This window comes from Labrus mixtus, chromosome 6 (assembly GCF_963584025.1).
Source record: "Labrus mixtus chromosome 6, fLabMix1.1, whole genome shotgun sequence".
Classification (NCBI taxonomy): domain Eukaryota; kingdom Metazoa; phylum Chordata; class Actinopteri; order Labriformes; family Labridae; genus Labrus; species Labrus mixtus.
The window spans coordinates 1,484,166-1,504,239 of NC_083617.1; the positions used below are offsets into that span (position 1 = coordinate 1,484,166).

At 44.1% G+C, this 20,074-nt stretch overlaps 2 protein-coding genes across 6 annotated transcripts in view; both read left to right on the forward strand.

The window, feature by feature from the left end:
• Nucleotides 1–20,074, forward strand: part of macrod2 (mono-ADP ribosylhydrolase 2) — a 607,882-nt gene that overhangs the window by 49,109 nt on the left and 538,699 nt on the right. The gene's annotated exons all lie outside the window — the stretch shown is intronic.
• Nucleotides 6,600–8,814, forward strand: LOC132976011 (uncharacterized). Its single transcript, XM_061040961.1, has 2 exons — nucleotides 6,600–6,729; nucleotides 7,297–8,814. Exon 2 carries the CDS (start codon nucleotides 7,453–7,455, stop codon nucleotides 8,812–8,814), a length of 1,362 nt encoding a protein of 453 aa, XP_060896944.1. The 5' UTR covers nucleotides 6,600–6,729; nucleotides 7,297–7,452.

Genomic DNA, 20,074 nt, shown 5'->3' on the forward strand with positions numbered 1-20,074 from the left:
GGAGAGGAGAGGAGGAGGAAATGAGAGGAGAGGACAGGGAAGGAGAGGAGAGGAGGAAGAGGAGAGGAGGACACGAGAGGAGGGGAGGAGAGGAGGGGAGGAGGACACGAGAGGAGAGGAGAAGAGAGGAGGAGAGGAGAGGAGGAAGAGGAGAGGAGAGGAGGAGGAAATAAGAGGAGAGGAAAGGAGGGGGGAGGAGGAGAGGAGAGGAAAGGAGGGGGGAGGAGGAGAGGAGAGGAAAGGAGGGGGGAGGAGGAGAGGAGAGGAGAGGAGAGGAGGGATTACAACCAATTGCACAACTCAATACTGTCTGCTGCTGCAGTGCTGGGACGGCTGATTTGTTTCCAGACTTTCCAAAGTTTTTCATCTGCTGTATCACATCAGATTGTGCTGTGTGGTCATTTAGCGGTGAAGCAAACCCTGGCAGCCTACAGAACCCAAAAACATTCTCTGATCCATTATGATTCAACACTTTAAAACCATGTGACTGCAGAAATGGTTTATTTAAACACACTGGAATATTGTACATATGATCCTGAGTCTTCCTGCTCCAGGTATCCCGAGACCCCAACTCAGCCGTGTCATCCCTGGTGTCTAAATCCAGGCCGTACTCTTCAAATCTTCATGTTTCTGTAATCTTGATATTCGTTTTTATGTGTCAGCACTCGTGTTGCAGCGTGTCTGTATTTGCAGTTGTTCCTGGATGTTTTTTTTTGGCGGTCCACTTCCTTCTTTGAGCACGTTCATTCTTGAGTGAGTGATGTTCTCCTGCTCACATTTGATCCCCGACATCTTATTTAAGAGCTGCAGAGAGAAGTCGGCCATCAAGCGTGCATTCTTACACTGAACACACATAATAGAAGAGATAGAGATCTTCAAATAGAAACTTAAAACATCCACAGAGTGTGTAAAGTGAAGAGATGATTATAGACGTCTGAAAGTACTCGTTTTGTGTGATTTACAGCAGCACTCGCGCTGCTCGAGGTTACAACCTTCAGCGCGGGGCGAAGTGATTGGAAGCTGCAGAGACGGAGTCTGACGTGGAGCGAGGGAAGACGGGCGTTTTTAAGGCACATTTAGTCAAACGGCAGAACGTGAGAGACAGCAGGTGTTAATGAGACAGAACTGTGTCTTGTCTCTTTCTGCCTCTCAGCAGCGTAATTCGAGGAGGCCTTTTTTGTTGACGGCCCCTGGAGGAAAATTGCAGGCACTCTCTGACGCCTGGGAGGTCTGATCTTATTACCTGACTGCATGCTAACATCAGCTTCAATCAGCAGGTAGAGCACAGCCACACTCTCTCTCTCTCCGTGTTGTCTGAAAGGTCTGATTCTCTGTGCAGGCCGACGAGAACAGCATGCTGATCAAAACACCCGAACTACCAACCAAAACCTGAGCTCACTTCCTCTCCTGTGCAGCTGCTTCATTCAGACGTCATCCTGTGTTTTAAAGAGTTCATATTCTGCCCTTTTTGGGGTTCGTATATTTAATCTATGTTCCTACTTTTGTACGTTCACAATAGATAAAGTCTGAAAAAAGTGTCTGTTTTCATGTACTGCTCCTCCTTGCTCCCTCTACACTCTGAGTCCGTCAGCTACACTCTGTTGAGCCCACACTGTTAGACCCCACGTGGGCCAAGTCTGCTCTGATTGGTCTGCCGATCCGCTCTGTCGTTATTGGTCAGTTGCTCAGCACGGTTCTCTGAAATGTCCCGCCTCTTTTACCATATTGGGAATGCAGCCACTGGCTCCGTCTGAGGGGAGCATAAACATTAGCACCTTAGCACTACTGTGCTACCGCAGGCTACAGCATATTGTGGGCGTGCTACAGAAGTTAACGGGCGTGCAACATGAGCTGCTGGGCTTGCCACAACGAGCCAATGGGCTTAGATCAGTGATCTCACACTGACAATGACGTCAGACTAACAAATTTTTATCGAGGGGGGCTAGAACCGAGCGTTACATGCAGCTAATGCTACAGCTAACAGGAGGACGTAGGAGAAGCCGCGTTTCCGCAGACTTTGAATTTTTGCACATAGATGTGTCTAAACATGCACAGGACACTTGGAAAACACACTAAAGAGCATATAAAACCAGAAAAAGCAGAATATGGGACCTTTAATAGGAAAATAAGCTTTACATAGCGGCTCGTATTGTCAAGTTTTATTTTTTTAAAATGGCAAAAATCAAAACTATTTCTTATTAAATAAGATGCAAATAAACATTGCTTCCATGCAGGTCTACTGATAAACTTGATTTCTTAGTTATGAAGTTACAGTAAGACAATCTAAGAATAATAATCAGGATGGATCAATACTGATCGAGTCTCCCGGGTCCTTTAAAGGTCCCATATTCTGCTAAATCCATGTTCCTCTAACTCTAACATGTGTCTCTAGTGTCTACAAACCCCCCAATGATGAGAAAAGTCCATCCTCTCCGTCTTCTGCCTGCTCCACTTTTCAGAAAATGTGTGCTCAAACAGGCCGTTTGGAGATTTCCCCTTCATGACATCACAAAGTACAGTAGCCCCTCCCCCAGGTGGGTGACACTCCCACAGCTAGGTGTTTGTTCTGCCCTCTGAGTCTGCCTTCTCACCGTAAACAATAGGACATGGAGCGAGAAAGACAGAGTACACACAAGCCCTTCCAGAGAGGGGGCGTGGTCAGACACAGCTCATTTACATATTTAAAGGTACAGACACAGAAACAGCCTGTTCTGCGCAGGTCTGAAATAGAGGGGTTTATAGACATGATCAAATACAGGATCAGAGTGGATTTAGAACAAGAAACGTCACACAGAGAGGCTCATGTCAGACGGGGATTCAAACCAGGAACCTCCTCACTGTGAGGTGACAGCGCTAACCACTGTGCAGCCTAAATACAGCTTTTTCTTTTTTCACAGCAATATAAAAACAGATTCAAAGTTGTTGTTGGCTCGCCTTTCAGCAAATCAATAAGGACTCGGATCGTTAAGTCGTCTCAGTTTCAATATCACTCAAATCAACAATCCTCACCCCTCATGGGTCGTCTCATGAGAACTGCGTGAACAGTTTTTAATCATGTAAACTTGTTCAGCTGTCGTTATTCTTTAGACGCCTCCTCTGATGATCCTCCTCGTCGTCTCTAAATGTGTTGGAGAAGAAAAGTTTGGGAACTTTTTTTCAGTTGCAGGACCAAATAAGCGAGTTAGCTGACAGTTTTCTTCATTTTCTCCCCGAGCTGCCACATTAGATTTGTCAGGATGCCGGCGTTATGTAAAGAGCTTATATAAGAGGAGGGATGGACGAGGCTGAGAAGGTGACTCTGCAGTGGGATACTGAACAATTTAAAAACGTCCCTCCTCATGACTCCTCCGAAATCCCTTCATTAATCATGAACTCCCCTCGATGAAATATTCACTCTGAATGTAGTTGTGAGCGTGGAGGCAGAACCCGGCGCTCCCCCGGCTCTCCCCGGGCCCCTCTCCTTTGTTATCTGCCGCCTACGAGGCACAGACGTCCGAGATGGTTCAAGACAAATGGACCAAGAGGGAGGCCGAGTAATCAGCCATGAATTTCAGGTTTGAAAGAGGGCGCTTAATTACATTTGACTCGGCCTGATAAGAAGTTTAGATCCAATGTTGGCACGAAGAATGAATGAGGTAAAAATAAAACCTCAACTTCTCCCATGAAGACAAAGACAGTGTGCAGGAGTTAAAGGCTTTGTATGCGCACCAGCATGAAACCAAAACAACTCGCGCTGCATTGTCGTGTTAGCATGCTAATGCTAGCGATCTTTATTCTGCTCGTATCTTCACACTGCATGTAAATTTACCTGAAATGAGCGTGATCTAGAAACACAGTTAAGCAGTGAGTACAGTATGTTATTCTTCTTTTCTCTAGTCCCTCAATTAAACAACTTTTATACACGAGGGGAGGAGTCAGCCGGCCATCCGGGCGATGTAAACAAAGTGAAGATAGGACTCTGAAAACTCTGAAAGCATCACAGACAGTGGGACTCAGGTGTTACACCCATTGTAGACAGTCAATGGTCTATAAAGACTTTAAGCTGTGATTCTAGGGAATGAAAAACAGTAAAATACCGTAAAATCTGGTGTACAAGATGCATTGTAAATACCTATTTTTACATCTAAAAAGATGGCTGCGTCTTATACACCGGTGTGACCAATACACCAGAATAAAATGCTGACATGTGCCGTCATTACCCAAAGGACACATCGGACATGTGGCCGCAGGAGCTGGGGATCGAACCCCTGACCTTCCGGTTGAGAGACAACTGTCTCTTCTACTGAGCCACAGCCGCCCCAGAAATGAAATGTTGACAATGTGTTTGTGCATGTTAGACATCCAAGTCTGCAAATGTCAACAAGAAAAACCAAATTCTGTCCTCGATGAGACTCAGAATTTTGACATCATGTAAAGAAACATTTAAAGTGGCTTTAATAAACGGCTTCCTGTTGGACCGGCTGCACACGTGCACAGACCGATCGTCAGGCGGGGAACAAATGGCTGCGTGGCGGTTATTAGCCAGAGGATGGGCTATAGCACGTCAGGAGAAAATGCATTTCTCAGATGGCTTGTCTGAGAAATATATGGCTTCTTCTGGGTGTGCAGCGATGAGTCAGTTAGATCAGTAATGAAGTTATTTTTTTCTACAGAGTGAGAAATGGGAGAAAGAAAGGGAAATCAATAGTGATATCTTGAAGCTGGAGTCTGCCGTCTAATCTCTCCGTGGTACTGGAAGTGCTTCATTTGGCCTTTTTGATGCTTCCCCACCCACACTCTGCTCCACAAAAACACCGACTCCCCAGTGTTTCTCACAAGTAAACATGCAGAGACGGACCTCAAACGGCCTGAGATATCCGCTTACCCATGCTGCAGACGTGCAGAGGAGTCCAGACTGGGTGCTGAAATATGAATTCTCTCTCCTCCAGTGTTAATCATATTTTATTCAGCTGCTGTGTTCCCATTTTAGTGCCCAGCTGCAAAATTACTTCTGTTGTATTATCAAAGGATTCTTACACTTCCAGGATAAAAGGGTATTAAGAGGTTTGACTGCGGGCGTAAACGCCTCGACACAAACATGTCTGTCCTGTCTGCTGGATGCAGATTAACCCCTTCCTGCATGTGTTATTGTAAAGGAACAGGCGTTCATCCGTGTAGCTCTTCTTACAGCAGAGGAATGCAAACTGGGGAGGAATGGATGAGGGTCCATAAGAGCACCTGCACATGTGATGCTAACGCTCTGCTTCACATGATCCAACATCTGAAAGGCTGAACCTAAAGGCCATGAATAAATCACACGCTTTCCTGCATGAAGATCTGTTTTTGCTTTTACAGTCTGCCGGCCTTTTTTTGTTGTTTTTTGGCCTTCACACAATCTGGAGGAGAACCACAGTCACAGCTCCGATGTAGACTTGAAGTAACATGACACTCAAACCGAGCGAGTCCTCTCTAGATCTTTGTGGAAGGGGTGACGGTGCTGTTTTGAAGACGTCGACCAGCCAATCAGAATCATTCATCGGATAGTTTTCAAGAGTCTGTTTCCTCTCAGGCATTTCCAAGTTTTTAATTTTCTTCTCCATAAATATCAACAGCCATACTTGAGCATTGATCTCTTCCCCTCATAGTTGGTCCCAGATCATCTGTGATCGGTGCATTGTGGGTAACGGCCCTGACCTTCCCAATCGGTGCATCTCTTTATTGTTTCTTCATCGCCCCCCCAAACATGTTTTAGTGGTCATATGTCTTTCTCGGACTGACCTTTCCTTTAGCCACCTCGGTTTTGAATGTTCCTTCCTCTCGCTGCAGGAAGTACTCCCCTTCACAGAAGACACAAACAGGAAACAGGAAACAAACACGGGACGCCCTCGGTCAGTCTCTCTCTCCTGAGGAGTTCTATGTTTAGGTTTCGTCCTTTTACATTCACGCAGATATTTGAAGAACTTTGAAACACTCCCATCAAAGTGTCTCTTTTATTTACTCTGTAGGTTTGAATGGTGACGGGACGGTCGACCTCTGACCTCCGGCTGTCTTCCATTATGTTCAGTTTGTAGGAGTGGGACTGAAGTATTACTCTTATCCTTTATCAAGATCATGTTTTAATATTTCATCCAGGAGTTTCTTTCTGGTGAGGTTCAAAAAATGGTGATTTTAACTTTTAATTGGTAGAAAGATCAGCCTCGAGTTCTGCTGTCAAACACCGCAAACAGTTCAGTTCTCCTCATACACATTAGCATCAGCTTAAATTGGACTTTGCAGATTTTAATCAAGTTCAGAATTTCAGTTTTTTATGGGACGTTTCAAATTGTTCTGGGAAATACAGAACTCAAAATGATTGAAGTGAGATGATCGGAGGCGTTTCTGTTGGAGGCAGGATTCTAGTTAAAAATAGATAATAGGGGCGCCGGGTGTCCTAGTGGTTAGCTAGCACCCCATGAATGGAGGCTGCAGTCCTCCCAAGTGGGCGCCCTGGTTTCGAATCCGATCTGTGGCTCCTTTGTGTCATTCCCCTCTCTTTGATTTCTGACTCTATCCTCTGTCCCGTCTCTAAATAAAAGCATAAAAAGCCTAAGAACTAAGCTTCCAAAAAAGGTAAACAACAGGCTTTTATTTTGAAATAAAATAAGGCCCTTACTGTAGAGTGAAGGTTACGACAGGAAGTTAAGCACAGAAACAGGAAGTGGTTAGGGATCCCAAAGTGAGGTCAAAGAGCTCAAAGGAACAGTAACAAAGGTCAATGTGTGATGTCATCAGGTCAATGTGTGATTTCATATGGTCGATGTGTGATGTCATCAGGTCAATGTGTGATGTCATCAGGTCAATGTGTGATGTCATAAGGTCAATGTGTGATGTCATAAGGTCAGTGTGTGATGTCATAAGGTCAATGTGTGATGTCATAAGGTCAATGTGTGATGTCATAAGGTCAATGTGTGATGTCATAAGGTCAGTGTGTGATGTCATAAGGTCAATGTGTGATGTCATAAGGTCAATGTGTGATGTCATATGGTCAATGTGTGATGTCATAAGGTCAATGTGTGATGTCATATGGTCAATGTGTGATGTCATATGGTCAATGTGTGATGTCATATGGTCAATGTGTGATGTCATCAGGTCAGTGTGTGATGTCATCAGATCAATGTGTGATGTCATAAGGTCAGTGTGTGATGTCATCAGGTCAATGTGTGATGTCATCAGGTCAATGTGTGATGTCATAAGGTCAGTGTGTGATGTCATCAGGTCAATGTGTGATGTCATCAGGTCAATGTGTGATGTCATAAGGTCAATGTGTGATGTCATCAGGTCAATGTGTGATGTCATCAGGTGGATATTACTGTCTGAGAGTTTGTTAAAGTGAAATGAGACATTCAAAGATGCAGCAGTGTCCTTCTTTTACATCACTGAGACTACAGGGAGACACTGAGGACCACTATCTACGGAGAGCCTGAAGGGACAAACATGAGATTAATCAAACCCTTAACGAGCCTTGATGGAGATATCTCGATGCGTCATCTTCATTCAGACTACGACTCCTCAAAGAGCTCAAACTGGCGGCTTCTTTCTTTCTTTTCCGATGTATTTAGAGGAGTAAAAACTGTCAGACGTCTTCGTTCCCGTCTCATAAACCTGTCGCACCCCGGCTCATCATGTCTGCGTCTGCCCTTTCTGTCCCGGTGTCAGGCCGTGTTTTCAAATATTGGAGACGTTTTCAGTGGCAGAGGAGCTTTTACTGACTCTGAATGTCAAGGTGACGTCGTGATGAAGAGAGCTGAAATACTGCACGGTGCTGCCAGTCGACGGTTAAATCCCAGAGGGGAGATTTCAGACTCTCACAGAGAAGTTCTCAGACTCTCTCCTAAACCCCTCTCTCTGTCTCTCTCTCTCTCTCTCTCTCTCTCTGTCTCTGTCTCTCTCTCTCTCTCTCTCTCTCTGTCTCTCTCTCTGTCTCTCTCTCTCTTTCTCTCTTTCTCTCTCCCTCTCTCTGTCTCTGTCTCTCTGTCTCTCTCTCTCTTTCTCTCTTTCTCTCTCCCTCTCCCTCTCTCTCTCTCTCTCTCTCTCTCTCTCTGTCTCTGTCTCTCTGTCTCTCTTTCTCTCTTTCTCTCTCCCTCTCCCTCTCTCTCTCTCTCTCTCTCTCTCTCTCTGTCTCTCTCTCTCTGTCTCTCTCTCTCTCTCTCTCTGTCTCTCTCTCTCTCTCTCTCTCTGTCTCTGTCTCTGTCTCTCTGTCTCTCTCTCTCTTTCTCTCTTTCTCTCTTTCTCTCTCCCTCTCCCTCTCTCTCTCTCTCTCTCTCTCTCTGTCTCTGTCTCTCTGTCTCTCTTTCTCTCTTTCTCTCTTTCTCTCTCCCTCTCCCTCTCTCTCTCTCTCTCTCTCTCTGTCTCTCTGTCTCTCTCTCTCTTTCTCTCTTTCTCTCTTTCTCTCTCCCTCTCCCTCTCTCTCTCTCTCTCTCTCTCTCTGTCTCTGTCTCTCTGTCTCTCTGTCTCTCTCTCTCTCTCTCTCTCTCTGTCTCTCTCTCTCTGTCTCTCTCTCTCTGTCTCTCTCTCTCTCTCTCTCTGTCTCTCTCTCTCTCTCTGTCTCTCTCTCTCTCTCTGTCTCTCTCTCTCTGTCTCTCTCTCTGTCTCTCTCTCTCTCTCTCTCTCTGTCTCTCTCTCTCTCTGTCTCTCTCCCTCTCTCTCTCTCTCTCTCCCTCTCTGTCTCTCTCTCTCCCTCTCTCTCTCTCTCTATCTCTCTCTCTCCCTGCCTGGTCTCACAGAGTCCACAGATTCAGGTCAGAGGGAGCTGACAGTCCGCCGTTAGCAGCTATTAAAGTAAAGTTCAGCAGATAAAGGCCTCGGAGGAGATCCATCCATCAGGGAAGGTAAAAAGCGCTAAAAGTCGTTTTTTGGACTCTCATTAGAGAGAGGTGGCTTCAGCAGATCAGAAAAATAGAATTGTTCAGATTAAACGTTTTCACCCCCCAGAGATTCAATACTTCAAGCTTTTCACTCCCACATTTCTCCAACCCACTGGACTCTTCATTTGAATGTCATTATGGTCCTGTCCTCTCGGCTCCACATCCCCGGTCTCCCCGAGGGGGGCTGAACGCCTCAGCCAGGGTTCTCCAGGACTTTGCGCCTCCCTGTCCCCCGTGGGACCCAGGTGACTCCTTCCTCTTTTTTTTTCCTTCAGGCCACATGTTAACTCAGCTCCTCTATCTGACTAAACTCAATTTGCTCCTCCACTGCCTCGACCCGCATCATCAGAATAGGCTGCAGTAGAGCCGGAACGTATTCCCAATGGCCAGATTTGCATATGTGCCACTGTACAAGAAATCCACCATGAGCTTCAGAGACGGCTTCTTTAACCTGTCTGTTTCTCTCTCTCTCCTCCATTCCCCACGTCCCACAGATTAATCTCACAGTGAAGCAGATTGTGTGTGAAATTGGCTTCATGTGTTTTTTTTTTGTATCTGCTGCGGTGCATTGACCACCATAACAGGAAGGAGACTGGCAAGCAAACAGCAAAACAGGATGTAAGCCAATACGTGTGTGCACTTTTTTTTTTGCAGGTTAGGCCGAGAATGTCTGCTGGCCACTTGCCTGGGAAAACACCAATTAACAGCTGCTTTGTGTGAGCGCGCTCAAAGTGGGTAAAGTCGACAGGCTTTTCTCCTGGAACAAAAGAAGGCCAAGTCGATACCTAAAGTGGACTCGTAGAGCAACACTGATTTCCTTTAGGACGCCGTTTTGCACGCGGCGAGGAGCTGATCTGACAGCCAAATAAGGGAGGAGAAATAGGAGAGCTTCAAGGCCAGCGTTGACCTGAATCCTCCCGAATATGAGCAGTGATCATTATCTATAATTATACCTTTTTTCTCCTTCCTGTGCACCTTTTGGGTCTTTGCATCGGCCAAAGTGACGCCTCTACATCGTGCTGCTTAAACTGAACAAAGTAAAACAAATTGAATTAAATGTAAAAACCATCGAATTGTATTGTAGGTGGGCAACCAAGACCTTAGAGACCAGACTGGCTTTGTTGGATGAAAACTTTCCAAACCTCGACCTGCGTATAAATCGATTTGCCAAAAAAGGAACGGGGAAATTTAAAGTTTCTCGACCCAAACAAGAATGTGTTTACAAACTCTTTTCAGGCCAACACGTCAAGGTGACAAACGGTTTGTAACAGTTGAGGGGCGCTGGTGGCGCAGTGGTTAGTGGAGGCCGTGGTCTTCCGGGCGGGCGGCCCAGGTTCGAATCCGGCCTGTGCCTCCTTTCCTGCATGTCATTCCCTACGCTCTCTCTCTCTGATTTCTGGCTCTATCCACTGTCCTATCTCTCCATTAAAGGCACAAAAAGCCCAAAAATAAATCTTTAAATAATAAAAAAAAAAGGTCTGTAACAGTTGAAATTGTGGACTGTACCTTTAAGACATACTTTGTTGCTAAGTTACTAAGGGAGCAATGCCACGAGATGGCGCCTTGTTTTTGACCTTGAAGTTAGTTCGGGCGGCGCTTCGGCCGAGGATGGATTCCTGTAACTGAGCGCCTGCTTTTGCTTTCCCCTCTCAACTCATCAGTGGAGTGAGGGTTCATGTGGAAGACCCCAGACCCGCCTGGGAATTTAAAGGGACAGGACAAAAAATTTTCGACACAAACAAGGATGTGTTTACAAACTGTGTTCAGTCCGTTTCTCTGAGTCACGCTGAAGAGCCAATTTAAGTGTCACAGCTAATGTGATGATTCAAGATTCAAGATTTTTATTTGTCACATGCTCATACAGATGTGCAGTAGTTGTAAAGACTGTTCCGCAAGGTCATGCAATAAACACTCAAATTACTAATACATATAAATACAGTAATATAGAAATATCATGTAAAATAAAAAAAAAGAAATATTTGAATATACAAAATACAGAATAATGTAAACAGTGTAAAGTGTGTGTGAATCAGGAGATATCTGGCTAGCACTCATGGAGGCACTCCACCTGTCACATCCACCTTTGAGAAAAAAGTTTGAGGAGGGTCACATTGATAATAACAAGACTTTCTTCAATGAGCCCTACTTGACTCTGAACCCACAGAATTTGAATTTGATGTGGGTGTTTGTACGTCTATGAAGACAGAACCAAACAGAAAGGTTACTGTCGGTGAACTGGACACTGAAGAAACGTCGGCCACAGCAGTGTCATCAACTCCATCCAGTGGAAAATGATGGAAAAGATGACCAATGAGAAAGAGAGACAAAGAGCGCAGATGATTCATTGAATGAGTAAATCAGAAGGAGGGCGTGTTTGGTGGACTTTACAGGAGTAACATTAACAAACTCATCAGAAAACTCTGCGTTAACACGACTTTAACGGGCAGGAGACTGACAGCTTCCTGTCGTCAAAGCCGTGTAAAGCAGTTTGCACCTGATTGTTGTTTTGATGGTCTCACCTCCGCTGCATGACTCTAATATCGTTTTAAAAGGAGGCTCCTCCAGCAGGCAAAGACGAAATCCTTAGAGGCAAAATAAAATTTGATAGAGCATAAAGGGTAATGTGATTTCCACTAAGGAGCTATCAATTGTGTTCATCTCTTTGGAGTCCCGGCAGCGCTGAGTACATTCCAGCGGGAGGATGTATAAAATGCATACGTTGTGTTTGAGACACAGCGGAGGGGTCAGAGGGGGCGGGTCCAAGTATCCCGACGAGCACATGAGCGATGTTTGCGTTCCTTGATGTCAGACCTCACAGAGTGAATGTACGTCTGTGTGAAGGAGGAGAAGAAGAAGGGGGGGGGGGGGGTTGTGACAGGATATGGAGATGGGAGCAATGGGATCAGTCTTTGACTAAGTCACAGACACACAAACACACAATGCTCGCAGCATGGGTGGCAGCCCCGGCGCTCTCATATTTTTACAGCTGGACCCACATCCCCCTGGATCCACCGGGGCTTCAAAGCTCCTTTCAGAGCCTCCGAGGAGGAAACTATTACAAGTTTCACTAAGGGGACATTTCTTCTTCACCCAACATTATCACAACACCAACTCATTATCACAACATTATTTATAACACTTTACAATCAGCTGAGTCTTAGAGTGATTTATTGACTATACTTTCACCAACAAAAAGTGAAAGAATCCGCTTTATTTTCTGGAAATATTCACTAGCGGTTGGAATCAGCAGAGGCTTCACTTTACGATATCATTGTGATTTTAAACATTTTGCAATATTCTGAGACTGCGATATAATATATATACATTTAAATCTCTTACCTCCAGTAAGTATTTTTATATTCAGTTGACAAGCCTGAATAAATGTTGTATTTAATTTTTTATTTTTTTTAAACCAGTAAGAATGTTAAATCCTTAATGTATAAATCTCTTCTTATTCTTATTTTTTTTATATTCTAAGTGCTTATTTATGTATCTATTCTTATATTGTTTTATTTGCTCTGACAACCTGCTGCTGTAACACCACAATTTCCCAGTTTGGGATCAATAAAGTAATTCTATTCTATTCAATCAATCAATCAATGCATTCAGTATTTCCCAGATGGATGGAGTTGTAGCAGCGGAGGTGAAGATGAACAATGTTTTAGTTACGTGCAATTAAAAAATATATAATTTCTTTAAAATAATTATTAACATTTATTGGACAGAATAGTGAACCAACAACCGCCCAATACAGTAAAATGACATAACCAAATCAGTAAAATCCCAAAGATGTGTGCCTCCAACCCGTGCATGAAGTAGCCTGCTTGGGAGGTCCGCGGGGCATGCATCCCCCGGAGAAAGATGTTTGCTGTAAAAGCCCATTTTTCAGTAAGATGCATATATTTTATTTAACCTTTTTATTTAACCAGGAAAAAGTCTCATTGAGATTAAAAATCTCTTTTACAAGAGCGTCCTGGACATGACAGGCAGCAGCACAATTACAGGCTTTCAGACATAAAAACACTTAACAACAATGAACATAAGAACAGGAATCACAAAAAGAACCATTCATCAGAATCTGTCAGAAGTCATGAGCAACAAAGCGATCAAAAAGGAGCAATACGAGTTAGCTAAAACATCTACAGTCAGATATTTCTGCCTCCAGATCATTAAGACGACCTTTAAAAACATTCAAGGAAACCAGCTCCCATATAGGGGAAACACTGGCATTTATCTATCTCTAAAGATGGAAGACACATCTAAGAGATATCGGCTGATTTATCGGTATCGGCCCCAAAAATTCATATCGGCCGACAGTGTGCAGGCAATTGACATTTTTTGATAAAGTCAGATTTTTGATGCCCAGGACTCCATTTTTGTCGCTGTGGTATCAAATAAATATCTTGATAGATCTTGTTTAATCCTTAAGAGAATTGTTTCAAATTGTAAGATTCTGGTGCTGTGACAGACCTTCTGCTGACATTACTTCACAAAGACTCAGCGCCATGAAGTGGACTGAGAAAGTCAGTACCAGGAGTTTCCAATATGTGTGTTTTCAAAATAAATTCTAAAAATGAGAGATCAACTTGAGCATCAGTGTATTTATAACAGTAAAGAAATGCAGAATACAGCAGTACATTTCTGTATCAGTTCTTTCCCCCCTCGCCGTGATGAGCGTACAAATGACTCGACTGAACGAGAGCGTGCAGGAGTTTCTCTTTTGCAAAACACTCCCAGGATTCATAGCGAGCTGGTTACAGGCTTTGTGATTCAGTCACATTCAATCACACATTTCAGCTCCTCGCTCATTATTTCCCTTCAACAATAACGCTGCATCGAGCTCATTACGATTCCTGTTATCTGTCTACCTGGATGTGACCTGTTGTGTTCTCTCCCCTGATGGGGGTTTCAGAGCCGGCGGGGGGGGGGGGCTGAGATATGAGCTCACAAGAGATTAAAGTTTACTATATTTGATTGTTTCTCTTGCGTGGTTGGGCTTTTTAACAAAGGCTCCGGCCAGACGAGTTCAGTCTGAATTAGCCTTAGCAGGAGGGAGAGAAGGGGCGCTGAGAGGGGCTGCAGATAATCCCAGGATATTGAGCAGGATTCCTCAGATGAGCCTGCGCTCCTTTGCTTTCCCGAGTGTGACGATGGGGAGCGAGGCAGGGGAGGGGGGTGAGGGAGGATTTGGGGTCTCTTTCTCTTGCTCAGTTCCCATTGTGAAGAGAGTTTTCACAGTTTAGGGGCACAGTGTCTTGGATTCCCTGTCCACTGAAGTGAGTCTTTTTGGGGGGAAACAGCCAGGCAATGCCGGGCCTCTGAGGATTAGACCCACTGAGATAATCAGGATCAGTTCACAGCGTCCTCGAAGGGGGTCTTAGTCTACATCCAACAGAGGATAGGAGAGGGGACGCCACTGTCCTGTGTAGCTGCTGGCTCTGCCCACATCCCCCTCGGACCCTCATGACATCTGCTTCTCTCTTCTCCACCGCGTCCAACTCTTCAACGATCACATCTATTCTGGTTATCAAATATCGCGTTATAGTTTTACAGCTACAAGTCGCCCTGAAAATCAGAATCCGATTTATTGTCCAGGTATGTTTACACACACACAAGGAATTTAACTTCAGTGAACTGTGCTCTCTCATGTACAGGTACAACATTAAATATCAACAATAAACAGAATAAGAAAAGATTAATATTTACATAAACATGAAACAGTTCAGTGGTGAATAGTGCAGAAGATGCTGAAGTAACATGATAAGTAAAATACAGTTATGTGACAAATTAAGATGTCAATTACAGTATTTACATAAATAAGTGTGCATATATTGATCATTTAAATTAAATAATATATATATACATATATGTGTATTCACAGTGACGGTTGTTTTAGAGTCATTAATCACATCAAAGTTTTCCCAGGCCGCCAGGAATAACCTAGCAGACTCCTCTAAAGCATTCCTCCCCTTCATATTTCAAACAATAATGTGAGATTCTTGTCACTTATTGGGGGACAATGGAGCCTTAGAAGTCACAATTAGACATCCTGCCCCCGTCCTCTGATTATATCTGCATGTGCTTTCTTTCCTCTCAAACCTTTGTGTTGTACTCAACTTGTCAAAAAAGAAACGATGTAAGGAGCAGAGGATGCCATTTTGTGTGCAGCCACATCTGCTTTTCGTATTTATCCATACCTTTTTATATCTTATGTGACAAACTCTAGCGAGACAAAAGCTGGGGGAAATGGGTGGAACTGAACGAGACAGTCGCACAAGACGTGTACAATAAAAGGGAACGCTGACGCAAACGGATACCCAGGTGGTGCAACCATTCTCTCCTTCATGCAGCAGGCAGGCGCGTCTCAGAGTGAGGCAGGAAAGTGCACCTTTTTGTATGGCACCATTGTTTTTTGTTCTATAACCTGAAACACACCCTGCAGAAAAAAGAAAAAAAACTTGCTGAAGTCTGCTCTCTGTTACATTATTCGTACAGTTTTGTTTTTCCCCTGAGTTGTGCAGCACGCTCTCTCATTCTCTGGATCTGTCATCTTCAGTGATGTCTACAGTAAGACCCTCCACAAACGCTGCTCGCCATGTGCTGTTGCCTAAGAAACGGTAGCTAACAACCACAAGTATGCCATGGGCTGGTGAACAGCTCCAGCACGCGCACGGACCGAGCAGCTCGCTGCACAAAGGCCAACAAATAAGTGCTTTCATATCTACCCTCCCCCTCCTCTCAGGGACAGTTGAATGGGGTGAGGGGGTGAAGGGGGGGGGGGGGGGGGGGGGGGGGTCATAGGAGAGTATAGGGAAACCAGTGTTAGGGGCATTGTGTTGTTGGATTTCATGGCTCTGTCTTTGGCTGCATGTCAGTCATGATGAAATCAAGTTATCTGTCAGCGATCAGTTTCCGCTTTAATTCAGTTTCAACATCGCCAGCATGTGGACTTTTATATTTGTTCTTTTGAGTCCAAGTTATTAAGTTATTAAGTACAAGTTATTTTTTTACTGAACTCGTATTGAAGTGTAAAAATCTGGTGTTAACCATGATTTGGTTTGTAAAGAATTTTGCAACTCAGCAGATTAGTTTTGGAGCTTCTGTTTCCTCTTCTGGTTCTTAAAGGACATTTCCTCCTCCTCCTCTTCTTCAGTTTCAATAAGTCTCAGAGCTCCTCAAAACATGTGTGTGAAGTTTCTTGTTCTAAATCCACTCTGATCCTGTATTTGATCATGTCTATAAACCCCTCTATTTCAGCCCTGCTCAGAACAGACTGTTTCTGTGTCTGTACCTTTAAATATGTAAATGAGCTGTGTCTGACCACGCCCCCTCTCTGGAAGGGCTTGGGTGTACTCGATGCTTTCTCGCTCCATGTCCTATTGTTTACGGTGAGAAGGCAGACTCAGAGGGCAGAACAAACACCTAGCTGTGGGAGTGTCACCCACCTGGGGGAGGGGCTACTGCCCTTTGTGATGTCATGAAGGGAAAATCTCCAAACGGCCTGTTTGAGCACACATTTTCTGAAAAGTGGAGCAGGCAGGAGACGGAGAGGATGGACTTTTCTCATCATTGGGGGGTTTGTAGACAGACTAGAGACACATATTAGAGTTAGAGGAACATGGAGAAGAGGATTTTAAATATCTGACCTTTAATCAGAAGACAAAGATGAAGATTGTCACATGCGAAACTGGATGATGTCAATCAAAATGTGATCGACCACATCCGCTTTACAGCATTTTTATAAAAGTTTTGACATTTTTTTCACTCTGATTTTTATGAAAGCTCGACGATGCTCTCAACTTTACAATCATGGAGGCAGTTTCACCATCCCGAGGCCCTTGATGCGTTTAGAAATGTTCAAATCCTATAAGTTCTGTGTACACTACTTGTTGCCAACCTCATTTTGTGCTGCTTTCTGTGCCAAAGTGTCGCAACGGCACATCTTGTGGTGCAATTTCATCGCAGTGGAGCTCTCCTTCGGGGCAGGTGTAACAATATAAGCAGAAATGGCAGCATGCTATTAGTCTTCTGCTCTTCTGGCAGGCACTCTGTCTCAATAGACCCCGGTGCAGTCAGACAAGTGGAGCTTATGCAGCATTGAGAAAAGGGGTTGGAGCTCCCCTAACACACAAACATCCATCTATTCCCTCCGCTCACTGCACCAGACCCACTTACTGGATGCTGTCACACGCTCATTTCACAGCGTTGGGGTGTTTTTTTTAGTTTTTTTTAAATGCAGCACTTTTTCATACTTTTGTGTAATTTCATGATAAACAGCGCCGCCGAGGTCGTTAAAGTAAAAGCTTACATGTATTATGTATGACTTCTCTTTGACTGAAATAAATTGAGGTGCATTAGTAGCTGCTCCTCGGGAAACCTGTTTGTTTGTTTCCCTTTTTTTTATTTTATTGTTTCTGCTCGTAGAAAATATAAAATCACTCCTCACTCCTGTCGACGTCGATTCTCCTCCGTTTTGTCTCATTGTCTCGTGTTTTGCGTGCATCCTTCTGTGGTCACTGTGATGTTTTCAGGCAGCAAATTCCAAGTGCAAAATCCTGCAGTTCCTGGAGTGTCCACTAGAGGCTGGCTGCAGAAGCACAGGAAGTCACATACACACCCATTCTAAAAAGCCTGTTTTTACAGCAGAGATTAACATGTTTACAGCCTGGTTCAAAAAACCAAATAGGTGTGATTAGCTCATGTCTCGATGGACACACACTGTACGGGGGGTGAATGTTTTGATGACTCATCAGTTTTGATTTGATGAAGGATGAGAGTTATTCACAATAAGGCGTGTAGCTGACCTGATTGACAGGTGGGCGCGGTGTAACGGTTTGTCAGGAGGTTTAAAACCCGCCTCAGCTCCAGCTCTCAGCCTGTCGTTAGGTTGACTGAAAGTTAGACTGAGACAGCATTTCCAGCATGGAGACCGCCATCGATGGGACTCCAGCGCCCCCTGCTGGAACAGACGGGTCCTAAGACGCTGACTAGACTCTTCTCCTCTGTCTTCCAAACTCCATGTGATCTGCAGAGTCCCTCTGCACCTTTAAGAAAAAGCTAAAGACCCAGCTCTTTCATGAATACCTACTAACTTAATGATGATGGTCTCCATATTATTGATGATGATGATGGTAATGACGATGGTTTTTGTTTGATAACGACGACTTATAAGATGGTTTCTATACTGATTAGAGCTCTCAAGAACTGCCCTCAATGTTGTGCTTTGCCTCTGGTCACTTCCTGTCAGCACCTGTGTGTCCAATCAGACTCAAAGCTGATCGTTTGCTCTTACTCACATTGTTCCCTTTTTTCTAGATCCTTGCTTGTGTTGTTCTTACTCTCTGATGTACGTCGCTTTGGAGAAAAGAGTCTGATAAGTGAATTGTAGAGTCACTCAAGCTGCGTCCATTTATATTTAGTCTGTGGATGTTTGTGCACAAGTTAACAGGAATCAGAAGAAAAGCGAGCACAGACTAATGTGTGTAAAAGTTGTTTTTTCCGTTTAGTGTTTGACAGAAATCATTTGAGTTCTAAAAGAGCACATCACAGGGCCTCTGAAATAGAAGCTTCTCTTACTCCTCTGATGAAAATAAATTGGATTAAATCTTTTTCCTTGTGTTGTTTATCTCCTCATCTCTATGAAAACATAAATCCAACCCCTCCTTGTTCTTGTTTTTTTTACCCCCCAAAGCTCCACATTTCATCCCTTCATGACGTTTATTCTCCACATGGTTTGTGTTCAGCATCCTCCCTCAGCGACTGGAGACAGCACCATATGCTACTTTTCATTTAGTAACAGTCGTTTCTGTTCCGTCCTCACACAGTTAAAGTAAGGAGAGAGGAGCGTCTTCAGTGTTGCACAGCTGCTGCACTGCCGGCTTTATTAATGGGATTCAGGAGCTCATCTGAGCGGCTCCGATAATGGAACAATGGAGGACCCCGCTTTGACAATCCCTCATCTCTGAGATGCTACAATTGATCACCAATTCAATTGCTAACTGTAGAAAATTGAATTTCTAGCCCTAACATTGTTCGTTAACCACGGTGCCGATGAGATGGCCATCCAGATTAATGATAATGGGAGGCTGAGATGGCTTCTGAGACGGCCCGTGAATTTGATTAGCTCCAGACGGCCGTGGAGACAAAGAGCAGCCAGTCAGACTCTTATGTGGAAGTACTTAATGAAAACCCTGCATGGGAGGTAATTGGGAAATGTTTGTCAGTCTGCACGCTCCTCAGCTTACTGTAGTCGCTCTTTAACGTCATCTCACTCTCACTCTCACTGATGCTTTTACACACAAACACACCGAGACATGCATGCTGTGTTCATCTCTCTGATTATATTATCTCTCTAACTGAACGTACAGAAGACTCTTTAATAGCTATACTGCTCAACAAAACGCTCTGTTGTAGTTTAAATATCTGTTTCTGTTGAAAGCTTCACTTAAAATGAATAATAACCAGATGAATTAAAGTTCTCTTATTGGACGTCTTTACAACTCAACTGTTAGTTTCAGTTAAAGTGATCCAGAGTCCGTTTGCTAAATTAGTGCGGCTCATTTTTGAACAACTGTACAGCCATGAATTTTACCAAGGAATTCAGACCAATCAGAGAGCGTTTTCCTCACGCATCACACATTTGTTAACGTCCCCGTTGGAACACAGATCAAACTCGAGATGATTATGCAACAATTGAAGAAATTTATTCAGAGATTCAGACCAGAGCAAACGATCTACAGTTTTCAAAATTCTGCAGAATAGAGCGCCACAGGAATGAGTCCTAAAACCAGGAAGTAAGTTAGCATGTTAGCGCCATGGCGTCTAACGTCTAAAAGTCAACGGGGATTTTGAATGTGTTTGTGGTTAGACGCCTGAAATAAGGTCTGTGGTTAACACAAGCTGAAGAGATGTTGGTGTTTTGTTAGACCACATAAACTACGTTAGGTAATACCTCCACTTGTGAAGTTTGAAGTTTTTACTCGTCTTTAAAAAGGCGGTTGCTAACAAGTGGCTAAATGTGACTACAGCGGTCGTCGGGGACATTAAACGTCATCACGCCGGACACAGAGGGCGGGAACTCTCTCACTAGTCGGAGATGTCTCCTGTAGGTTTAATCTTTAGGTTAAGGTGAATATTATGTTAGTGAACTATTTATTAAGCTACGTGGATTAGTTTATCGGAGATCGTCTGAA